The following is a 26342-nucleotide window of genomic DNA, read 5'->3' on the forward strand; positions in this document are numbered from 1 at the left end:
TTTTATATACTTACATTTTTAATATGAAGAATTATAGATTATCTTCTAAAGGATCAGCTGAAAAAAGCTGGATGTCTATTGTCCTCGAGCATTAAAAAAATCTCACTTTTATGTGAAATCTAATGAACAAAATAAGCTGACAAATATAATAGAAGCAGAGATATTGAAGCATGCAACAGACTGACATGTAGCAGAGGGAAAGGGGGAGGGGGAGATATTAACCAAAGAATTTATGTGCATATATGCATAGCCCATGGACACAGTGTGGTGAAGACCTAGGGAGAGGGCCCAGGAGGGTGGGAGGAGGTCAATGGGGGGAAAGGGTGACACCTGCAAAACTTTCAACAATAAAGATAAATTAGATAAATTAGAATCTAAAAACAAATCCCCTTACTTTCACAACTAGAGAATGATAACATGCCCTTCCTTGACTAATGCTCATTCAGTAATGTTTTGAGGACTAAAGAATTCAAAAATAAAATAAAAATAGTGCAATTTAAAAGTAATATTGCAGTTGAGGAAGGGCCTGGTTTAACCTTCATTGGCAAGAATCAGAATGACTGAGAGTCAGGAGACAGTGTGGGCTTGGAAACAAGTATAAGAGAATCAAAGCTTGTTTTGTGTTTATAAAATACTATTACAAACAAAAAGCTGAAAAAGCCATATGAGGGCTAGAAATCTGCAAACGGGACAGTAGAAGAGAGAAGAGGAGTTCTTATTTTAAACATATATATTAATTATTGCACAAATCTGGTAGGAGTTTGCAGCTGGAAGGGGTAGAGCAAAGAGAAAATAAAATTTTATTTCAGAATAAATTTATGAAATCATGCTTCAACAAGGGAATTGCAGCTGGGGGGAGGGCAAAGGAGCAGCAATGTTTTTCAAGTAAGTCACTTGAATAAAATATGTGAACGCTTACTTTGACACAGCAATAGAAGGGACATTCTTGAATAGGTATCAAAATAGAGTAAGGCATTTTGTTACGCAAAACGCAATTTTTGGCTCCTTGACTGACAGAGATTTTTCTTTAAATGAGTACTTACTAACCAGTTTCTAAATCTCTGTAATTCTGTGGGAATTCTTCTGGAATGACAGGGAATAAGAATTTGGCCCCAGGTGATGGTTCCTCAGTTCCTCAAATTTGTATTTCAAAAGATTTTATTTTCCTCTAAGGATTCTCAAACATTTTACCATCTGTGAAGTTTACAATCACTTTACAGATCAAGCTGCTTTCTACACTAAAAACAAACAAAAAAACAAAATAAAACAAAACAAAAACACCAAAAAAACACCCCAAAACCTGTTTTCTTTCATTTTCATGATTGTATTTACCTACAATTAGGCTGCCTTCCCACAAAGTTAGGAAGGGAGGAACAATATGATGTCCTTACTCAGTCTGTGCTTTGAGTTAGATTACTAGTCATGATTCTTGGTTAAAAACCCATCAACTTAAAACTATAAAATGTCCAGTGATTTCCTTTAAAATGATAATTTAACCCTTTATTAAGCTAATCAGGAGAGTAGGTAGGCAATAAAGAAAGATAATACTTTTATTGCTATTTTCTAAATTGAAATAATCTACTAGGTACACTTTTGTGCTTTCGCACAATCTTTCACTGTCATAAATTCAAGTTAAATCCAATGTTTAACTTCAGCGTCCATTCTAAGAGAGGGCAGGGGCATTTCTCTTTTCTCTGTATTCCCAGTTCCAGAAAGATGCTTATCCTGTAGAAGTTTCTCAATAAATATTGCTTAAGAGAAAAATATGGGATTCAACCTTAGTAAGAGGCTTTAAGTCTGAGAAACTAGACCCTTACATTAAAATGAATGGGTCAAGTTGGCTTCCTACTTCTCCTGGTAGGTTCTGAAATTCCTGAACCTTTTTTATTTACTTTGCTCCTAAGCACAGGAAGACAAAGACCAACAATTTAATGCATAAGAAAGTGGTTTTCAGCGTTGAGCCTAAGGAGCCTATTAAAATCTTAAAAAACTATTGAGAGCACCAAAAAGCTGTTGTCTGTGTTGTATCTATCCATAATAAACTTATTAGAAGTTAAAGCTTTTAAAAAAGTAATATTTATTAGCTTATTTAAAAAATAGCAATAACCCATTATAAGTTTATGAAAGATAACTAAACAGAAGAAAAATGTAGTGAGGAGTATGGCATTATTTTACATTTTTGAAAATCTCTTGAATGTGTGACTTAGTAGAAGACAACTGGATTCTCTTAACTGTTTCTGCATTTAATTTCTTGCAGTATGTTATTTTTGTTGAAATAGATAAAGAAAATCTGGTTTCATACAAACATGTAGTTGGAAAGGGGAGGAGTATCTTAATAGCTTTTTCATATAATTGTGAATATTTCTCTTTGATTACTGTACCAAAACTTGACAAATGGTAGTTTCTTAAAGGTTAGTTGCCATATGAAATTTGAAACCATATCTATGAATCTTTCATACTCTATTACATTAAAGTCCTTTGGTCTACTTTACATTATAAATTTGCAACTTTATCCATCGACTATTTAGAAAATGTTGCTTCCTAAAGTTATACAGACTTTGAAAACTCAAATCTCACTGTGGCAACAAATATGAAATGTTTTCCTTGAAGTAACAGACACACTTTGTTTATTTCTGAGAAAATACTTGGTAAATCCTAAGTCTGAATAACCACAGCTTGTTTTTTGGCCATTCTTTTAGGTAAAATTAATAAATAAAATAAAAGATGTTACTGAAAAAAAATGTTTTAACTACATTTTCTAAAGTCTGAGTTCCACTTTTAAACAACTCTCCCTAATACTCTTGTCAACTTATGACCTCTAAAAGTTACTTTTAAAGTGATAATACTTTTCAGAGGATGTGTTCATAGGTACTCCCATCTCTCTTGACTCTCATCTGCAGTTATCCCACCTGAATGGAAGATCCTCAAAGATTCTCAAATCTCTCCTTCAATCTTTTATTTCTAAAAATCTTAAAATGTATTTGATACACGCAGAATGTATTTAAATATTTGTAAGTTATCAAGAACAACTGTGAACCCACCATCGAACCGAAGAATTACAACAATATTAATAATTTGCCTCTATTTAGTATACCTCCCACCAAATTTGACAGTATCCTCAATATTATTTGTACATTTTTTCTTTTTGCCAGTAACCATTACATTTCAAAGCTTCATTCATGCTCACTTCTAGCTATAGTTCATTTATTTATTTCCATTTTTCCATAACTCTCCATTGTATTAATCTACCATAATTTATATATGCATTTTCTTGTTGATGACCTGTTTTTTGATATTACCAACAGTGCTTCTATACCCCTTTTTATACATATCTTCTGGCACACATGAACAAGGAGCAGAATTTTTTTCATAGGAGCGGAATTGCTAAGTCATAGAATGTATGAATGTTCAGAATTACAAGATATTTTCCAGTGGTAGTAATGATTCCACTCCCATGAATAATAAATTAAAGTTCTACATATCCTCCTACACAGTTGGTATTATCAATTTCTTAATTTTTGATCACCCATTGTGTATACAATGAAAGGTCAATATCTTTGTTTGCATTATTTTTACTACGAGTAAGTTTGAGGATCTATTCAAATATTCATTGGCCACCTTATTACCCTTCTGTCAAATGAATGTTTGTGTGTTTTTCCCATTTTTTATTAGATTACCCCCCTCTAATTCCTTTTTAATTTATAGGAATTTGTTAAATATTCTAGACAATAATCTATAATCACACAGATTTCAGATGGCTACATGTGCTCACACATTTCCCAGTTAATGGACTGTTTTCTACTTTCTTTATAGTGTCGTTGGTAGGCCAGTATTTTTACCTTTTTTCAAATTTACCTCTTTTCTTTTCATTTTGGCATGTGCCTTGCTTAAAAATTCCTTCTTATCCAAGGTTTTAAAAATATTTACTATACTTTCTTCTAAATATTTTATATTTTTTTCTTTTTATGTATAAGCACTGATCCATTTGGAATTGATTTTTGTATATAGGAAGGTAGTGTTACAATATCAAATTTTTGTATATGGATACTCAACTTTTCCAGCATAAGTTTTTAAATAGTTCCTCTTTCTTTAATGACCTATGTTTCAATCTATATGTAGGTTTTCTAGTCTGTTTCATTGGTTAATTTGTCAATATCACAGTATCAATTAATATAGCTTTGTATTTTCAGTCTCTCTTAAGACACAAATATCAAGTCCTGTAAATGGAATTAGAAAATAACCTGAAATTTAGCCCAAAGGAGATACTTTTAGTTGCTAAAATGAAATAGGATTTCTCTCAAATGTTTATGTACCTGTGTGACAGATAAATCATATTGGTTATATGAGTAACATTAAAACAGAAAAATTTAATACTCATGATAAAAATTGGGACTTTAATTAATGATGTGATAACAATATCATGACACCTCTTGTGTAACAGCATTTCCACTAACTTTTAACAATAAATAAAGCTTGCCCTTCCAAAGAGTCAAATAGAGCAAAGTTATTTGAAAGTCTGAGTTTGAGGAGCTGTCACATCTCAGTATTAAGATATAAGTATCTAAGGCCATTAGAGAGTGCCATAGTCAGTCTAAAAACTCATTCTTCTTATCTGCTTAACATCCACTGTTAGCGATATGTGCACCATAACAGAAAAACTAAAAAAACCCCCAAAAATAAATAAATAAATTTAAAAAAAAACAACATTTGGAAGGTATCAAGAACACAGCTAATAAGCTAATATATGGTGTTTGATGTTGTTTAGTCACTAAAGAAAATCATTGAGGAATCCAGCTTACTAACAAAGAACAGGATTTACAAAGTGTTTTTGTTTTTATAGTGTATGACACTTGAGTAATTTTTCCTGCCCTGGCAATAGCAGACTTGATGATTGAATTGGTTCCCAGAATACTAATTTTTTTAATGTTCTAAATGTATACAGATAAACACCTCCTAAACTATAAAATAAATATGTTTCTCATATTTATATGAAGTTATTTTCTTAGGAGAGTCTGTGCTGCCCTGTCCATATCTTGTTCAATCTTATTTAAGTTCCTAAGTCATTTTTTCTGTGAGCTATTACCTCATACCTTTGAAGAGATGCCTGTTTTGGTCTATGGATATGTCTTAAAGATAAGGCTAAGGGGCTCTCCTGGTGAGCTGAATGTGAATGTGAGAGAAAAGAAAAGTTATTGATGAATCCAAGGCTGTTGGTTGAGCAATTAGAAAAATGGATTTATCATCAAGTGAGATAAGGAAATCCATGTGACAGCATGTTTGGAAAAGGGAAAAAACGGAATCTCGATATGGTCTACAAAAAATATCTATTAGTGGAAATATTAGGTTGGCATTTGAGTATATTATTTTAAAGTTCAAGGAAGAGGTTTTGCCTTGAGGTATAAATAAATAGGGGAGTCATTCTCTACAGTGGCATTTAAAGCCACAAGACCATTAAATCACTACGGGAATAACGACAGATGGGAAGGATTAAACAGCATACTGATACCAGACGGCTTTCTTTGCTCAAGAAATAATAAATTAGTATGTCATGATTTATTCTAAGAAAACCTGTGTTATTTCTTGGGTATATCTATTTCGCTCAGTACTTAATTTTATAATCTGCTTTGTAATGTAGCCCAGAATCAATATCAAACTCATCATTCTAGGGAATAAATTCTTCACTTTTATGAAAATCAGAATATATTTCCCATACTATATTTTTCCTTTTAGATTAACGACAATGGCTGAATTATCTTAACAGTGGGATAAGATCACTTCTGGGTGATACAATTTTAGTTCCCTCTTGAGCTGAGTAATTATGTCTACTCGTCTAAAGGCAAAGCCAATCAATTGTGTACAGGACAATTATGTGAAGATGGCTTGCTTTTAATAAATGAGATAATTTTCAAAATCAGGTTGTGAAAGAGAGAGAATCAGAGACAGCACAAGAACACAATCTAAACCCCCAAACTGTGATACCATCTACTTCTCTCATTATTTCCACCAATGTTTTTCCTACCTAGCCGTATTTCATTATAAGCAGTTGCTAGAGGCAGCTGTTACTAAGATGGGAAGGAATGGGAAAAATTTTAAATATTGTTTCCTTAAGAAAAATAAAACTTCAAAACATCTGGGCTCTGCACTGAGAAGTATTCTTGGTGAGACGGAAATGATTATGTAAAAGACTATGCAGAAGAAACGGCAACTGAATTTCCTCTTTGCTGCCTACATTTGAAATCTCCTTTTACTTTTACAGTAGCTTTTGTCAGATGCAATGAAAAGTTGAATGAATTGGCCTAGTTTTCCCAATTTTTAAATCCTTGAAGGTTAAGGATTTAACTGTGGTTGCCCAATAGTTGCCAATGAGTAGAAAAGCCACCCAATTTATGTTCAGTTTTGAGCTTTGTTTGTGTATTACAGCATCATTTTCCCCATCAGAGGGACTTTCTCACCCTTCTGAGAAGTACCCAAAATTCAGGGAGGTGAAGGGAGGAAACATGAATGACAAAAGATAATAAAAAAGAGGAAATCTAAACCAAAAAGTTGGCCCAGACTCTTAGGACAAACCCTATGCTCTGGGTCCGAGCTAAATATGAGTTAGAGGGTTATGTTATCGCCTGAGTCGGAGCTGTTGTTAGGCCCGTATATCTGTTGTCACTGGAAAAAACAGCAACGCCAAGTCACACTTCCCAGTGGAGGAAAGTGTGGTGTCAGAATTACAAGAGGGTCCAAATCAGGACACCTGTGTGCCAGATAGGCCCAGCTGCGCATGTGGGTTGGCCAGTGCTGCAGGACACCATCTGCTCAGCACATGAAGTGCCAGTTTCTTTGCCGAAGATGGGTTTGAAGAATGGGATTCTTTAAAGAGAAAGTTCACAGCTCAGCTGTGACATCCTTAGCCTTCCTCATATTTTAAAATAAACAATTTTCGGAAGAGGGGATTAAAAGCTTATGTTTGAGAGATGACAAGGAGGGTATATTGCGAGTCCAGAAGAATTGCCTCAGAAGTCCGCCTTCAGATCTGCATTTGGCTTTTCATTCTGGTGACTGATGAAGTATGACTATAACTCTCAGAAAATTCCAGGTGTTAAGCATGTGCACATTCCAAAAATGCTCTATGTTCCTGTCGCTGGGTTTGCAATTATCAGACCAACAAGGGAATATCTCTCTCCCTTACTCTTTCTAAAACATCAGGAGACATTTGGCCCACACCTCGACTCCCTAATCATTTATGAAAACCTGGTCAGAGCAAACATGGTGAACAATCCAGAAGCTATTAAACAATTAGTATCAATTGCCTTTGTCTCCCTGCACTAAAACTGACATCTAGAAGAGTATGATCGAACACTCATTTCTTTGCAGAGTTGGGGGATGAATGTCCCACAAACTATCTTTAAGTCCTTGTTTAGCAATGTTACCTTTTAGTAATGATCATCTACTTAAAATGTTTATTTCTGTTCCTTTAATGTGTAATTGCAGTTACTCCCCTTGAAGATTACGGCGATTTTGGTTTACTCATCAGACATAAGAAGACAAGGACTTTGACAGTGTTTCTACTTCATAGGCACAGTTCTACAAAGTTGTTAAACTCTTATAATAAAACAAAATAAAACCCCAGGATGGCGGAAACAATTTTATTCGCTTTTTTTAGATTGGTAAGCAAATGAAAAGAAAACTTATACTTTATAGTATACGTATAGTTACAATATCATCCTGAAAATGCAGTAACTATAACATAGCAATAGTTTGACAAGTCACGTTCAGTAGGTCCCAGTTGACCAAGGTGAGAATATTCACCTTACTTCCCTTGGACCAAGAACTCATAATCCTAATTAATTCAAGAATGTAGACCTACTTGAGAAATTGCTCACAATTCAGATTAAATGCCACTGATCATTTTTCTTTCTCAGTTCATACAAGGCCTGCTCCACTAAAACATGCTTATCTTTCTCTGTGTAATTGAAAATATACTGTACAAGGAATGGAGTAAATAAAAAAATAGCCAGACAAATTTGCTGAACTAGTTGCATACGGAGTTGTGTCAGTCTTCAGTCTCGGTGATATCTCTCCACTTTACTTTTTTTTGTTTAAAAAAAGTTAGTTTTATTCTTCCACCCACCACCCTCTGTCTTGAGCAACCACCAGTTTGTTCTCTGTATCTATAAGCTTGTTGTTTGTTTATATGTTTGTTTTTTCAAGATTCCACATATAAGAAAGATCACATGGTATTTGTCTATCTGACTTATTTCACTTAGCATAATGCCACTGAGGCCTATCTATCCATGTTGTTGCAGATGGCAACATATCAAGTTGTTTATCACAACTTCTTTATCCATTCATTCATTGATGAACATTTAGGTTGTTTTCATATCTTGGCTATTGTAAATAATGCTGCAATGAACATGTGGGCACATAATACCTGTTTGAGTAGTTTTTTTTGTTTGTTTGTTTTTTTAAATATATCTTTGCTGATTTCAGAGAGAGGAAGGGAGAGGGAGAGAGAGAGAGTTGAAACATCAACTGGGGGTCAAGGTCGCAACCCGGACATGTGCCCTGAGCAGAAATCGAACTGTGATCTCCTGGATCCTAGGTCGATGCTCAACCACTAAGCCATGCCCAGCCGGGCAAATAGTGATTTTATTTTCTCATAATACATACTCAGAAGTAGAATTGCTGGATCATATGGTAGTTCTATCCTTCAGTATTGAGGAACCTCAATACTGTTTTCTATAATGGCTGTACCAATTTACATTCCCACCAATAGTACACAAAAATTTCCTTATCTCCACAGCCTCACTAACGCTTGTTATTTCTTGTCTTTTTTATAGTAACCATTCTAACAGGTGTGAGGTGATATCTCAGTTTGGTTTTGATTTGCATTCCCCTGATGATTAATGATTTTCAGCATATTTTCATGTACCTGTTGGCCATTTGTATGATGACCCAATGACCTGATGACCATATGAATCTCATTCACTTTCACGAATTAAAAAAAAAAAAATCAAGTGTTTTTCCCCATTTAACTCAGAAAGGCAAAACTATTCAACATTAAAACCATAATCAAATAACTCTAAGTGTGAAGCTGAGCCATCATGGGACCACTGATACCAAATGCTGAACTAACTCTTATTGAATATGGTAATAATGCATCTCCTTTCTAGCATCTTCTTTCTTGCCTGTCTGCTTCCCTCAAACATTCACTGTGTTTTGCACATGATAGAAGCTCATAGGGTATTGAGAATATTAAGTGAGATAACACAAAGTTCTTGACATAAAGTGGGCTCTGAAAGACTGTCAGTTATCCTATTTTCTAGAAGCAATACACTATATATATTGCTCAGTATCCTAGCACACTAATGCTGGCTGTAAGTTATTGGTTGGAATGTACTGAAAATGTACAGTAATACCATGTTCAATATCAGACTGTATTATCCATGAATGGGCAATGACTGATTGGGAGGTTGGCCTATTAACCCTGCTTGATTTTGTGTTTAAGTCACAAGTAGCTATCAGTTGTGCTCTTCCTTTCCTTCCCATACATCTTATGGAATACACCTGCAGAATATCATTTCTTCAAATCCTTATATTAAATCTCATTATGATTGCTGAATCTTCATTAAGTTTGCAATTCTTAAATCTGATAGCATGGATTTGAAATTGTTAATTTGTCTGTTGCTTTGGTCACTCTGTCTTGATTCCCTAAAGTATTTTAAATAGTCCTTGAAATTTCAGAACATTCTGGTCTCAACCATCAGAGCATTCTTTCCAGTTAGTCTCTAACTCTCTTAAGAAGTGGACTTCTTAAAAAAACAGAATTACTGGTGAGATTAGGTTACACTCTTCTTTAGTGATATTTACTAAGAACCAGAAGTATATTTTTGGTCTTAATTTTTAAGTGCCAGGCCATCAAGTATAATTGTCCTTTTGTGTTGAAAGCTTGTGTTTTCTAACAAGAAATTACAGTACACACTCCAATCCAATTTGTAATCAATCACAGGGATGGCTATGGCATAAGACCTGAGTGTTGGTCACTTGCGTTTTAACAATGAGAACCAACACAGAGAGACTAAAATTCAGTTACAGTGTGTTGCAGCTGGTGTGGCCAAGACTCCTTGGAAATCTAATTTCAAGATTTTTCTTGTTAAAAAGCTATTTCCTTCTGAAAAGTGTTGGGAAGATAGCAGTAAGGCAAATAGGCAAGCAAGGAAATTTACAAGAATTTCCAGAGAGCATTCTGGAAGCATTGTATTAATTTGAACAACTGCAAAAACATTTTTACTGAGTTAAGCAATTTGGCTTTTACTCTGAAATTTTAATTAGATATGTTTGCATTAAAAAAAATAAACTTTGACATATCTTTTTTTTTTGGCCTCAGTTCATGAATTTATCTAATAAGTGGCACTTGAAAAAAATGTGTCACCAAACTAGTCTCTATGGAACTAAATTGTTCCTGTCTCCTTTTTCAGGAAGAGAGTGGGTTCTGGGTGGGGAACTTACTGCTGGCTTGTACTCATTAATTGCTTCCTGAACACCACGATTCTCTGAGAAATAGCAACCATATCATGTAAATTTTGACCAGGTTCCTCTAATGGAGAAGACCTCATTACAAAATAATATTACACACATTTTATTTCAGTGTTAAGACTATAAATCCAACAGGGTTTTCCATCTTAAAGCCCTCATCACTATTGAAGGGTTTATAACTGTAACCTCGATAGTGATTTCGTGAGTGAGAAAATCTTTGGAAACTTTTTGGAATTGTTTCCTGAACTATGTCACTTTTTTTTTTTTTTTTTTTATCTTCACCTTCTGTAGGGTATTTGGCTTATGGAAACAACACAAAACCACTCAGAGCCAAGTATTTTGAATATGGTATGTTAATATGTATAACATTGTTTATGGTCATAAAGTTCTGGCTTAAAATAAACAAACATACAATCTACTTCTGAAATTAGTTTCAAAAAAGGTCTAAATGACAAAATCCAAGAATGAGTTGTCTGTAGTGACTAATTTTGAAAAATAATGTTAGAGTTTGTTTTAAAAAACCTGTGGCATCATTTTAAACTTGCATCTTTATCAAATTTCTTTCTTTGATATATGTCAGCACACATTCTACCCGTCCACTCTACCTTAGTAAGAACTTGTCCACTTCACTTAACACCCTTCCTGCCAGTCCATCCTGAGGTCACCAGGCTCCTACCCTCCTGCTGGTGCAACTTTGTCATTTCTCATTAGACTTCTAATTCCTTGTAAATCTACCTCTTCTCACTAATGTTCCTTGAGTGTGTTATAAATGATGAAATTAGGAGCAGACTTCCTCAGGGAACAGTGGAGCTTTTACAAAGGAAAAAAAATTAAAAATTTAATTTAATTTCTTCTAAAATATTTGGAAAAGGCAGACAGCACCTCTTTACACTATTAGCATAATTTCTAGGACAAACAGACCTTTTCTTGACTGTTTATGGAGATAGCCTTATTCTCCCAGTTAGTTTGACTCTCCAACAAGGGAACCAGAGTCTAATCCATGAAGAACGACAAAAAAAACCCAACTAGATCAGCTCAGCTGGTATGGCTTAGGGATTGATCGCCTACCCATGAATCAGAGGTTATGGTTCGATTCCCCGTCAGGGCACATGCCCCGTAGGGAGCATGCAGGAGGCAGCCAATTAATGAACTCTGGTCATTGATATTCTTATCCCTCTCTCCCTCTCCCTTCCTCTCTCTCTGAAATCAATAAAAACACATTAAAAAATAACTAGATCACATTTTCTATTAATCGGATGGTTTTTTTAAACAGAGAGTGATCTCCAGCTTTGTTATATTTATGCTTTGCTTACAGCAGAAAGCAGAATGTTCCCACTCTTACCATAATTAAAATTAAGATGACTAGTTAACTGAGAGATGTAATATGAGTGTTCATCCTTAGAAATCTTTATAAAAAGGAAAATTCATCAAATTGCTGGCCCTAATGTGGTACTGGAAATGGGAGCATGAACTGGACAATTTCTAGGTGCGTCTTTGAGCCTTAAAATTCTAACTGGATTCCGCAAGACTACATTTGTTTCTATAGCTACATAGACCAAGGACCCAGCATATGTCTAATAAATGTTATTTTTACCGTGATCATACCATACACCTAAGAAGCAAGTAAACAATGAGCAGGCTGACTGACTTACCTGAGGAATTTAATCACATATGAATTGGGAAACACCAATAACAAGTCTCTTGCTGGTTTCTCTGGCCTCCAGTTTATCTGAGGGGCAGCAGAGCACAGTGATTGAGGCACAGACTCAAGAAAGACTGCTTGGCTTTACATCCCAATTATCTTGTGTGGCATTTATCTTGTGTGTTGAGAAATTTAGATTTCATGCTCTGGAAATGTATATAGAATGGAGAAAAGCCTGATCAGATTTTTACTTTAGAAAGCTCACATTGGATGAAGTGTGAGAGATGGTTTGAAAAAGTACTGAACTATTATAACAGTGCAATAGTCTATCGGGAAACGATAATATCTGAGTAAAAGCAATGGCATTTGGGATGACAAGAAAGCAACAGAAGAGATTAAAATTAATGAAGGAATCCTATAAATTAGAGAAATACTAAAGACTTGGTTGCCTGACTCCTGACAATTTGAAGTTAGAGATAAAAGGCTTAATTTATGATATGAAGATTTTTTTTGTATGTTTGTTTCTGGAAAAACTTCCAAAATATTTGAGCAGGCAAAGGGGCTCAGGAGTTTAATCAAGCTAAAGCTAGATATTTGCATATGTGAAATGATTCCAAAGAAGGAAATAATATCAGCAAAGAAGAGAAAATGAAACAGACAGAAAAGGGGACTGAGGAGAGAATGTGGAAAATGCCCACAGAGAAAATGGTGAATGAAATCGAGAGAAATGAGCCATAGAGGAAAAGAGAAATATGTAATATTATAGAAAGAAAGGGATATGTAAGGCATAAAGGACAGACAACAGGCTACAAAGTACAGAGGGCGTTTACTGAAAAAAAAGACTAGATTTCAAGAGACAAATTAGCAAAATGCCTGTTGAGCCAAATTTCAAAGGGTTAAGATGAAGTAAAGCTAGGAAGAGCAAGCGAAGAATATTATTTGAATGTGAGCCGTCATTTCAATTGGTTTTAAATAACAACTTTTCCCCATCCCCACATTTGGATGAAGTTTCTTTAGATCCTTATTAGATAGAAACACTTATTGGCAACCAGTTTGTTTCCAATATGCGAAATGTATCGCACACTTCTATGAGATGACTTTCACTCTCAATTTACTATTGTTAAAATATTTCCAAATTACCTGAATCATAACAAATTCAAATAAAACAACAACAAAAAAGAAAGTGAAGGGAATGAAGGGGGAATAATGAGCCCGGCATTTCTGAGTCCTGCCAGCAGGACAGCTGACACTCGAGGGGATCGGACACCCTCCGTTCTCAGCAAGCTCCCGGGCCGCACCGCGCAGCGCGGACAGCCTGCCCTCGCAGAGGCGACCTCACTTTGGAGAATATCAAGTTAATGCTGTTGGCAGTGGACGCGAGCATGTTCTTCGATTCTGTTGGTTCCTGTGCTTAGATAACTAATATTGCAGTGGTTGTGAGGACCTCCACGTATCGTGATCATATGTGTAATGCCTGGTGTACTCTTGCTTCTGTGTAGTGTCACCAATTACTCAGTTATGTACCATTTTGCTCAGTTTTTTACAAGACAACAGTGAATTAATACCCCTCGTAGTGTTAGCATGCAATACAAGAAATGGCATAGCATGTGTGTGTGTGTGTGTGTGTGTGTGTTTTGTCTTGTTTTATTCTGTGTTACAATTCTCAGCCTTAGTGTCATTGAGGTCATTCGTTTCCTCCATGTACAGGGCATGTGTTAGTTTAGTTGCCCTTTCCCAGCGTGGTGGGTAGTGAAAGCAGCCCCTTTCTATTTTGTTCACGAGCACTTGACCTCACTTATTTCTGTGATGGCAGCAGCAATAAAGATATTCAGTACTAACGTGCACTTTCCTTTTCCTCCCCGTTGCCCAGAAAGAGAAGTATTATTATTATTGTTGCTATTGTTATTGTTATGTTATTCCACAGATGTCAAAATAAAAAGAATCAGAATTAAGTGACTTTTTCAAAGACATTAGCCTAGGGAGTGGTGAGCAGGAACGTAGAGCCTGCTAGGAAACCAAAGGGCCGTAGGGCTACTACAGACCGTCTGAAGGACAGCTTGGACGGTCAGAGCAAGGAGAAAGCAGGCTCTAAACCTAGACAGCCTTCCCGTCTGATCGGGGTGAGCGGGGTGTCAGCTGAGCCAACTTCGAGCCGCTGTAGGGAGGCCATACAGAAGGCCCCAGCCTGTCGCTGTCAGTGGGTGCATGGTGGCACTCAGATGCAGGGAGACAGGACAGGGAGTGTGTGGTGGTTGCCATGAGAAAAGAAGAGAAATAGAATCTATCCAATAACATTCTCTTCTACTTGGGCAACACTATAATTTATCGGACAGAGTAGAGAAAGAAAGGGTGTGTGTGTGTGTGTGTGTGTGTGTGTGTGTGTGTGTGTATTTGCCTGATGACAGTGAAGAATTCTTGGCAGGGAGGCAAGGAAAGGCAGAGACGAAGATGGTGAAGGGCTCTGGTGCCTGCCTTTGTGTCCATGAAGTGCTAACATCCAGTGGCTGCTCGGAGTAGCAGCAGTTGGCAGCAGGAGAGGGCCTGGGTTTTGCTGTGGTTTTTAATGAACCTACATTTATACCCATGTCATTAGAAAACATAAGACGGAAGAATAAAATAAAGGGTCTGCTTTCCTCTTAAATCCAGAATAGCCTTAGCAAATTGCAGCAACCTAGCCTGGTACTTGAGGATGCAGGCTCTCACATTCTTTTGCATAGGTTTTTATTTTGGCTTTTTTCACTTACTGCTGTGTGATTTGCACAAATTGCATAACCTCCCTGTGCCTCAGGAGAATTATTGTTTTAGCATTTATAAAATATTCCACCACTTATAGAAATAAGGATGATACTAGGACTTGCTTCAAAACTGCGGAGAGATCAAGAGTTAATTTAAATAAAGTGTCTAGAGCAGTGGCTGGCCCAGAGGAAATAATCAATAAACGGAACCTCTTACTACAGTGCAATGTGTGCTATAATCCTTTGCAAGCCAGTTTAAGGAAATAATACTCTGAAAATTACTCTTTTCTTCCAGTCCCCAGAAGAAAACACATTTTCATTCCACACGATAGAGCATTATACAGAGAATTAATATCTTTTGGAAAACATTTGGTTAGGACCACCCCTTGAGGAAGTCACTCTCCTTCATTGTGATGCTTTGATTTATTTTGCCACTTAGTGTACTTATTCATTCATTGCTTTTATTTGTTTTACATGGAGTGGGGCAGTTAAAGTGTTGTATTATTATGAAATACATAAATTTAAGCTATTCTGTGTACCAAATTATAATACATAAATAGAATCAACCAATTAAATTAGACACTGTAATGTGTTTAAAAGGTTGTCTGATGCACATTTGTTTATTTTATTTCACTATGGAAGAGAGATAAGTAACTTTTTAAAAAATTTATTACTTTTGTGTTTTGCTGGATTTATTTCTACATTTATTATTTGGAGCACATAGATCATTCTAAACTAGTATTAAGATTCCCCCAAATATAATCTGTTAATAGATTCAGTGGTTGTAGAATAAATGTTAGACTAATAATTCTGTTTTTAGAGCTACATGAACAAATCACTTGAGTTAAAATACAGCAATTTACATCTGATATTGAAGTCCCCCTGCCTTAACGGTTTCTCCATTTACCATTACAAACTCCAGGACTGACGGGATCAGCTCTCCTTACAAACTTCTGAGTAGATGCTGGCAATATTCATGGCCTTCATTCCTTAATTTGACCTGAAGGGGTGGGCAGTGACCCAAAGTTCTTAGCATGCAAGACCCATTGGGAAGTCACTATTTCAAATATTTGGATGGTGACTTTTCTTCCTGTGGACAGATGTTTCTATCAAAAAATCTCCCATATTTTACATTAGTTGACCTCTTTGTGTGGGAGACTGATTTATATTTGCCTTAAGAAATCCAACAATCAGACAAAATGTGCTGTTCTTCATTAGTTCCTAGCAAGAGTGGGCAGCAGAGGAAGAGAAAGTTAACTTCTGATGGCCTTAAATAGTAATACTAAATTTTTGTTTTTCATTCCATATTCAATTTTTCTATGCAAGCTTAAAGCAATTCTGTGCCATGCAGAAGTCCATCTATTAAGTAGTATGAATTTTGTTTCCTTTTGGGTTTGCTTCAGAATTTTTTTAAATGACTCAGTGGGAAACAGAGGCAGACACAAAATCGCCTAAATCTTTTCAATCATCGGATAAATAACTAGGAGCAGCTTTATCTGCTTTTTTGCAGATGAGGACAAGTGACTAGAGGTATCAGGAAGTAAAATGCCTTTCAGGGGCCATCAGGGAGTCACACACAGAAATAAAATTGTAATTCATTTTGATGTTACATCAATACCAAGAAGTAAACTCAGAAGAGACTCAGTCGAAAATGGTAAATATACTGAGCATTATAAAAGGCCTCTATAATTTAATAGCTTATTTTAATGCACATTTAAAGTGATTGTTCAGAGAAAAGAAAAGAAAGTGGGAATATTCTCATAGAACAGAATGCATCAGTTACCTTTCTATTATATTGCTTTCTCTACTTTAAAATAACGGTAAGATTTGAAACATCCTGGGAAGTATTTGTATCAGAAGGGAGCACTAAAGAAGACTATGGTAGGGTCGAAGTCACAGCTGGAGTGAGTTTAAGTAACCGTGTCCCTTGCTCTCGCTAGTCTAGCACAAAAATAAAATGATGGATGCTCATACTTAGATTATCATTAAAATACTTTTCTTGCTATTCATGAGGTAACCTTCCACTTGCATCCACTATCATCAATTCTCTATTATCTGCAGTGAAAGGAAAGAAACCTTAGTGTAGATTGTTTCAAAATCTTTATATTTTGGAAGATTTGAAAAATGATTTGTTTTCCCGATTTCGTGTAATGTCAGTTGATATCCAGGTATTTACTCTCCAGCAAGGGGAAGTTGGGCTGGGGTTAAAAAAAAAAAAAAAAAAAATCATGGATAATTTCAGAAAGTGAGGAGATCACCTATAGAAAACAGAGTGTAGAGTTATTTCAGCAAGCGATTTTGTGCGTGATTGTGCGTGCAAATAGAATATTTTTATTAAAGAAAATGCAGCATATAAATAGTAATGCTTTCTAATCAACTCCCTCAAGCTTCTGTTTCAATGTATTTCAAACATTCTTTTTTCACAACATAACTTCATCCAAACCACTGTCCTCCAAATGTCCAAGTTATATTAGAAAATCATGAAATCTGAAAACGTTAAATCAGTTTCAGATTCTTTTTAGAGGCGCATGTCAGGAAGTTGACCTATCTTAAAAATGTAATTATTTCCCAAAGCTTTATTTATAATATTTTTAAATATTTTAAAATTCTATAGCATTTCATTCAAATTAATTACTCTGCTTGTCTCAAAAGGAAAAGGCAAGGAGTAGACACTAAAAGAAGCAATTACCAACACAAATCCGAAAGGCTTTTCATTCCCGAAAACATATCATTGTGCATCGCAAAGGTAAAATCATTTTATAAATTGCTCTTTAAAAAAATGTGTCTTTAAGAAAGCCTGTAAAGTTGACACCTCAAACTCCAGAAGTGATGTTGAGCAACAGTGTACTTAATCAGAATATATTTATCTGTATGATAGTAAAGATTTTGTTTAAAATTACCTTTGATTTAGAAAATTTGCAATAATTTCTTTAGAAATTGAAGTATATAAGTAAAATATTGACGCACATATATGTTAGTAACAGCCCTACAACCTAATTTATCCCATATATATATATATATATATATATATATATATATATATATATTCACTGCATCTTAAAACTCATTAGCAATAGATGCAAACAAAAAGCCAAATTAAAATATTAATGTGAAAAACTCAGCAAAAACATTTTTACCACTTCTGTACCAATTCCCTGAATATTTCTACATTCAATTTTCTATGTCAGTTTCCATCATAACTCATGGCCGTTCTTTTGAAAGCAAACCTTACGAATGAGAATTGTAACACCCCTGGAACACAGTGCGTTTTCTCTGAGCCCCCACCTCGTTTGTTTCTGAAATTCAAAGGCACGTTTTCAAGGAGTGATTTACAAATAACCCACCTTGCCTATAACAATTGGCATTCCTACAAATAAGAACGGTTACTTCATATGAAATCAATCTACAGTGAATCAAGAAAACCTTGGGACCCACTTAGTCTCATTTTCACTTTTGGAGATTAATAAATTATTAGATTTGTTTGATAGTTTCTTCTGCAATGGCAATCAAAATTTTATTTTAATTCTCTATCCTGAAAGTGTATCAGAAAAAAACTAAGTAGACAATTTTCACTGCAGAATAGAAGCCCAAAGAGGAAGTGTCTAATAAGCCTACTTGAAGGTCATCCTACAGCTCCTTGTTCCTGTACCTCTGAAATTCATGTATTTCAACAGCATCAGTCAAGGATGAGGGAAAAGGCAGAGAACAGAATTTACTAGGCCTCAGGGTGACCCTACATAATTTAGCTAATTTGATCAGTTGGCACTTCACTTCCAGTCTTCTCAACCATTCATATTTTTCTATTATGATGAATAAAAATTCAGCTTAGCTACATTTCAGTTTCAGAGTTTTTCTTTGTAAAAAGAACTACATCTTCCCTTTTGAATAATCTTTCCTAATTGTCATTCCATGATTGAAAATAAGAGTATTAAGGATTTTGGTGACCACGTAACTAATGGAATAAAGAAAATAAAGAAACTCATAAATTTTCAAAGACTCCTCTTCCTACTTCAAAGAGAAGAGATTTTTCTATTTATTTCTTGACAACAGTATTTTAGATCACCCGCTAAACAACTGAGCAGCCAGAATATACAAAAGATAATCCTCGCATTTCCCAGCTATCTTCCTGCAATTCAACTCAGTGTTTTATTTTATGTTACCATTATCTCTGATATGTTACAATTTTCTCACAAACCCAACCATAGATTTTAAGGATCTAATATTGCAGTTAAATAAATATAATAAAATATATTTTATAGTACCACTAAGTTATGGAGAGCATCTGAGTAATTCAACTCAAAGAATTCAACTCACTTTTAGAATAAATAAATAAATCTTCAGTTTAATAAAGACGTTCAAACAGAGTTGCGACCTGTTTAAGGAGCAGGTACTTGGAGAAATAGCAATATAAACAGACATTTTATGAGTATTTACGTACAAATATACTATCAAAACATAAAGGATAAGCTGGGTTCTAGGGTGCACCCCTCAGTCTAGTCCATGTAACCCCATGGCCAGTACTGACATACTGGCCATTTGACTGAGGAACATCAGGTGTTGGGGTTCAGTGGTGACAGACACAGAAAGTCCTCTACAGAAACATACAGGATGTGCATGGAACCTCAAAACACATTGGACCCCTTCTTCTGTCCTCGGCTGAACTAAACATTAGGCTCTTTTCAGCAACTGATAAGGTGGGACTTGAAAGTCGGTTCCCTTAGAGATACGTCTGATGATTTGGATTGAGAGCATCCTTTCTTTGCAACCTTGGTCCCATCTCACGATGGACTTCTAAGAAAACGTTAGGTTCGTTCTGATTGAAAATGTCAGGGTGTTTCTGAAGGACGAGAACAGGATCGTGGTCATGTATGTGTGGAGATAAGTGACATGTGTGATAAAGTGCAAAGGATATGTATGTGTGCAGTGTAAGTATATGCATATGTATAGTTTATTTCCCTTGAGACCTTTAAGAAAATCCTGTGATTGCAGACCTTGTATTCCTTCGAGGGGATAGCTGAAATGCTTGACATTTCAAAGCCCAGGAGGCCTCCTGGAACTGCTAAACCAGCAAAACTGTCCCGTGAGAGGGCAGTAGGGGGGCCAAGTGCGGGCCAGGTCTTCCCTGGCTCCCATCCAGGTTTGGCCCTAGCTGTCACCCTTCACCCCGCCGCTGGCGCTGAGGTCAAGGGCAGCGGAGGGCACCGAGAGCGCAGAGAGCGCCTGCAGTTGGTTCCTTTGCTGAAACAAGGAAACTCGGGTATGTGGGGCAATGAACCGCCTTCATGGGTTGACAGCTGTGCTGTGCCAAGTGCCAGTGCTGTCTGGCGAACTGGCTTTCGGTTTGGGCTTCCTACAAAAGGAGCGGAAGGAGGAGCTGTCGTGGTTCCCGGTGCCCACAGGGCCCCCTCTCCTGGCTGCTGCGCGCCGGCCGCCGCTGGGGCCGAGTGCGCGCGCGCCTGCCTTTGTGTGTGTCTGTTTGTGTAACTGTTTACACGTGACTGTCAATCTGTCTGTCTGCGAGACAGAGGCAGACGTGGAGACGCCCACGGAAAGTTCCCTCTAGCAGAGAAATGCCCCCGGGGCTTTCCTTGCTCCATCGCCGGCACCCCGTCGACCGCGCCTACGATGCAGCCCCGTCCCTGCGTTATTTTGCTCCCTCCCGGATGATTTATTTACAGTTCTCCAGGAGTGAGACCTGGGAGCCTATCGAAGCTTTCTGCCTGTGACCTTCTTTGAAGAAGACAAAGTGGTTGGAAGGAAAGGAAAACCTGTAAGTGGGTAAGCACCCAGCACCTCCAGATTGTGAAATGTAAGGATGAGCCCAGGACCAGACTCAGGCTCTTGGGACTGGAATCCCGCTCGTTCTGCCACTTACACTAGCAGTAAGCCTTGGGCAAAGAACTGCTATCCCGTGCCTCAGTTTCTCCACTTGCTGAATAGAGACAGTAACAGAGCCCGGCTCATAGAGTGTGGAAATTAAATATATGTAAAACGCTTAGAACACTGCCAGTGGCTACGGGTTAGATACTAGCATCATCCTCAGCATCGCCGAGTTAAATTGCGAGAAGGACCGTTCCGGCCGCTTTCCCCACCCCTGCGTACGCACTTAGATCGCTGCACATGCCCGAGCCCCAAAGCAAAGGTGAGACGGGACCCTACCCCGCCGGCTCCACACCCTCCGCGCTCGCAGACCTGCTCTGGGATCCCCTCCCCAGCTGTCGTGTGCGCCCCACCTGCGAGCGCACTGGGAAGTTCAAGGGGCGCAAAGGCGAACGAAGCTCTCGGGAGCGCTGGTCCCTCCCTCTCCTGGTTTGAAGAGTATATTGGGGGTGTTTTCCTACCTGCCCCAGGTTTTTGCCCTTCTTACTGCCGCCGAAAGCCAGTCCTTGGTATGTGCCCGCAGATCGATTGGAGGCCTGTAAAGGCGTCTCCCCGCCCAGAGAGGACTTGATGGAGTTGAGTTTGGCCCGCGAACCGCCGAGCTGCGAGCTCTCCACCATCAGCACCGCGGCCAGGAGAAGCAGACAGCGGGACGAGTCCTTGCCCCGCATCAAAGCGGCCATCTCCCGGCGAGGGGTCCCCGGGGAGGCGCAGAGCCCGAGGGATGCTGATGCGAGGGGAGGGAGGACCCCAACAGGCGGGCCACTCGCTCGGGGCGCGGAGGCTCGAAGACGCTGCTCCCCAAACCCCACTTGGCTTCGGGAGGGGGTGGGGCAAGCACCTGTGAACTCAGTCTCACGCCTCACACCAGGAGCGCGCGCTACCCAAGCAAGACCCGCTTCTCCACCAGCGCAGGAAGTTGTGCAGTGACTGGAAGCCGAGGCGAGGCGCCTTCCCGCCGAGGAGGCGTGCCCCGAGGTGCCAGAAGACTCAGCCCCGCCGGCCGCCGCTTCCGCTGCGCCGCGCCCCGCACCTCCGTGGCCCCGCCGGGATCCCCGCGCTCCAGCCTTCCTCTTAGCTGCTCGACGTCGACACCAGTGCCTTCTCCTTCGGCCTCCGACGCTTTTCTCTCCTCTTTTCCTTGCCTACCCTTTACGCCTCACACTCTGCAGGACTCAAGTCTTCCTTTTCTCTGCGAGCCCGCGCTCTCCTGGGAGATCGGGAACCGCCCCCGGAGCGGACGCCGGAGGTCCGGGGCCAGCCGAGGTCCCCGCCCCGCCCCGAGCGCGCGCGGACGGTCGCCGGGAGCGTCTTTCCCTGGTTCACACCAGCGGCCGAGAGCCGCCGGGGGTGCGGCCGCGATGCTGCGGAGCCGTCGCGCGCTCCGCCGGGCCTCCCGCTCCGCGTCTGCTCTCTCGCCGCCGCCCCCTTTGCTTTTTATAGCTTCACATAGTGGTTTTCTTCCTCCGCCCCCAATTCAAGAGTGACAAAGAGTGAAAAAGCTTTTCTCACCCCCCGTGTTCCCGCCCCCCTCCTCTCCTTCCCCCTGCGGCTTCCCCGCCAGCCCCCCTCTCTCTCCCCCTCCCATCTCCCTCCCCCTACAATGGAGAAAATGGGTTTCGCCCCTAGAGGAACGTGAGGGCTCCGGGCTCCTAACTGCGGCCCGGGAGGGTGGAAGGACCCGTGGAAACGCAAGGAGTGCAAACGTGGAAGTGGGGGCCGGCCGGCCGCCACCGCGCCTGGGGACCGCCCGCGCGCCCTCCCTTCGGTTCCCGACCCATCCTCGGTCCCCGACCCCGAGGGGAGCCCTGGAAAAGCCCTGCCCAAGGGCGAGGGAAGTGAGTCCGCGGGCGTTATACTGTGGTCGGAGCCCGCGCGAGTTAGGTTTTAGCCTGTGCCTCCCAGGGGATGACTGCGGCTGAGGCTGTGTCGGCGCCCGAGGGGGTGCTCAGCCCATCCCGAGGGGGGCTTTGTAATGCGGAGGGAGAGGACCGGAGAAGGGTTGGGAAGATGTCCTATTCTTTTCTCCTAGGACGCGCTTAGGGCTTTCTAGCCTCGATAGTCTCTGCCTTCCACCCACCCCACGCGCAGCCTTTGTCCCTGTCGGTGAGGGGCTGGGAGGAATGGGGAGCCCCTGAGTATGTTTCCCAAGGTTTGAACCTCACGGCTCCACCGCGCACCTTTCCCGCGCCAGACAGTCGCCCCCGCAGGGAGGAGGACATCCCAGGGCGGAGCGCACGGGGACAGGGGGCCGCCGAGGGCTGCCTTCCACGGCCTCCTCACTCCTAGCCCCTGGGAATTCCACGGGAAACCTGTCCTGCCAGACCCCGCGGCTCCCCAAGCCCAACGCGCTGCTGCGAAGGTCCGAGGAGGCTCCAAGAAGAGCCTGGGCGCGCGGCGCTTGGGGGCGCCAGCGGCAGCAGGCGGGCGAGGCGCGGGAGCACTGCGGGAGGTGGGGAGTCCCGGGCGAGCTCCGGGCTCGGCGAGGCTCAGCCCTCAGGGGCCACTGTGCCTTCCACGGCCACGCCAGGACTTGTTCCGAAGTCGTTCGCGTTTCTGCTTCGCGGTCTTTAGCGCCTGTGCGCAGGGAAATCGAGGCAGCGCAGCGCGCTCGGCGGCCAGCTGCGGGGCGGGGCTGCGCTCCGGGTGCGCGCTCGGCCTGGCGAACCGCGCGCCCTCAGTGCTCACGCCCGATCCCGCACTCGCCGGGCAGCACCTCCAGGGCAGGAATGCACCGTGTCGCTAAGTGAGAACAGTGGTGAATCTTTTCTTTTCCCCAAAAGAAGGCCGAGTTCTAAGTGTGAATTTATAGCTGGTTCTTCCAGACAGCACCAGCTTTGCCTGTTTCTCTGCCTCTGCCCCAATCTGTGAGTCTGTCTGCTGTGGAAACCTTAGTTTCCAGAAAGGTGTTTTTATTATTATTATTATTATTAATTAATACAGAGGCAAAGGGGGATTAAAACTTGAGGCGCCCTCTGGCATGTTTCCTTTTTATCTGTGTGCTTCCTTAGGGTAAGATTTTCACATTTAAAAATTTTTTACGTTTTAAAAATATGCTCAGGAATGGACTTTTAAGGACAAGCGGAGCATTCCGGGCACTAGTGGAGGGCAAGGAAACTGACCCCTGCTCTATAAATAAGAACGTGGGAGTCAGAGCTCAGACTTTACAGAAGGGTATGTCTGGTGTCTTTACTCCAGGTTGCCAAGCAGAGAACATTAGAGAAATGAGGAAAATTAAGTTAGGAGCCCACTGGTTCAGTTATTATTATTGTTTTCAATAGTATTTTAGAGCAAAAGAGAGCTAGCTATGTAGCAAGAAATCACTCTGCATCTGGTTTGAAGGGTGTGGATATCCACCATCTGCTCAAGAGCAAACTCGGATAAGCCAAAAGAATATCTGAAGATACTTCCCCTGTTTCTGTCAGTTCCCCTTTTCTGTACCTCCATCCAAAATAGGATCCCACCTAACTCTTGGGATGTGTACTGATGAAAAAGAAAAGTGATTACAAGCTCAGTGTATTTATTCTCAGGAAACCCCTCAGCTTGGGGTATCATGATAAAGAGATGACCTCGAAGGCTTACACAACTCCCTACAAGCTCCAAAACTAAACTTTCACCAAGACAGTTACAAATTAAAATTCACATGAAATTCACTTGCACACATATTCTCCTCTACACAACATGGAATCAAATCCTAAAACATACACAACTACATCTTAGGAAACAAACAAAAAGAAAGAGGTAAAAACTCATTTCATTTATGATACAAATGCTCTCTGTGAAATTATGTAACAGACAGAAACAGACACATGAACCATATGTTGACAAGTAGACATGCATGCACAAAATCAACTAACTGCAAATAAACATAGTCTTTGGATCATTGTCATAACCCCACATGTGTTTTCTCATGTGTTTAATAAGTATGAAGATAGGATCTTCGTATTTAATTAGAAAAATAGATTTTTATGTCTCTTGCAATAACATCATTAGGGAGTAAATATATAAAAACAACACTGTACAGAAGTAAGAATAGGGCCCTCTTGTCCAGAAGAAAGTACCTCTGTGGACGGTTTTTCCTTTGGCCATCCTTCCCTCCAACTTAGCTCTTCCAGTTGTGGGATCATTTTAGTTTCTAGAAAAACCACAAGTGCCTCAGCAATTGTTTCTGGATCCTGGCTTCCTTCTGAACACTTAACCCCAAGGTGAGCTAAATATACATGTCATCACTTTATTCTTGTTTTCCATCAAATTGTCTCTCTCCCTGCACTAGTGACCACTTCCATGCAGTCTATTTAGCAGTTGTTTTGCATTGACAGCATATTTATTAAGTTTAGGGCCTTGAAGATACGCAGGTGGGTCAGCCAGCGCCTTGGCCACGGGGAGGCTTGCAGTCTACTGTCAAGGCCATGCCTCACTGAAATCTGCCCTTAGCCTCTCTCCGGAGTTGCTGCTATGAGCCTTCCTCTGTTCTCATTCACTATTGAATTCTGCCCATCCCAGTCCCCCACAGGCTAGCTGGAACTTCTGATCTGGATTGTATTTGTGTGACTTTGAGAATAAAAATATTAGAGACTACCCCCAGAGTCTTTCCTTTTCTCATAAGTTATATGTACATTTTAATAGTGCACAGAGAGGCAACACTCCTGCATGTGTGGTTGAACTCAAAGAAATGGCACTAGTTGTGGTCATTTTAGGTTAGTAAGAACAAAAGTATGGTGCTATGGCAAACTTGGGAAGGGAGATTACTTTTTAGTAGACCCTACAGGACCCCAAATCATCTTGTCCACACAAGGTGGACATGAAAGACCTTCATTTTGTTGGATGTTAAAGGGTTTGGAAAATATGGTTATGTGGTTTTCCTCCTTAGTAAACCAGGCTACCTGGTTTTCTATTCTAGCAGTACTCACACTTGGATTCTATCACACCAGAGTTTTATGTTTCTCACTGCCTGAAAAAACAAAATACCATGTATTGATGTCAACTACATTTCAAATAATTCATAATAAATGAGAGCTCTGGTATTCTGAACACTTTTTTTGTGTTTCTTGATAGCACTAATTTTCATAGGACATAGGAAAAATTGCATCTCCTATTTGATGCCTGTTTTAATTTCAGCTGTTAACTGTCTTCTGCCTTGATCTCGGGGACAATAGGACCAGTCAATGAGAATAGGGCTCATCATCCACATTTGAGACATTAATTGTGTTTGACACAAATATGCAGAAGTGAAATGGTCCAAGGGATTTCACAGTAAATGAATCAGAAACATAATTGCTTAACTGATGCTTACTTTTTGGTCCTTGACATACCAATCACCTCTTCAATACTGTACCACCCAAATGAAAAGAATTACTGAACAGATGCCCTCCACAGAGCCTGAACCTAACTTACAAAATGTGTGCAAATAATATAGTCAGAAACTCGAGTAGACAAACTTTTATTGACAAGTGAGTTACCTTAAGTGGAACTGAAATTAGAAACAATCTCTGAATGTTTAACACCAAATATTACCCTTTGTGATACACAATTTCTACCACTTCTATACACTACATATCCTT

General features: G+C 39.8%; 1 protein-coding gene across 1 annotated transcript in view; it reads right to left on the bottom strand.

Annotated features, from left to right (window-relative positions):
- DKK2 (dickkopf WNT signaling pathway inhibitor 2) overlaps positions 1-22194 on the bottom strand; it is a 100770-nt gene extending 78576 nt beyond the window's left edge. The window contains exon 1 of the mRNA XM_081131836.1: positions 21243-22194. Coding sequence (XP_080987962.1) covers positions 21243-21464 — 222 coding nt within the window. The 5' untranslated portion in view covers positions 21465-22194. The remainder of the gene's footprint in view (positions 1-21242) is intronic.
- Positions 22195-26342: the final 4148 nt, after the last annotated feature.

Source organism: Miniopterus schreibersii, assembly GCF_964146895.1.
Source record: "Miniopterus schreibersii genome assembly, chromosome: 1".
NCBI classification, from domain to species: Eukaryota; Metazoa; Chordata; class Mammalia; order Chiroptera; family Miniopteridae; genus Miniopterus; species Miniopterus schreibersii.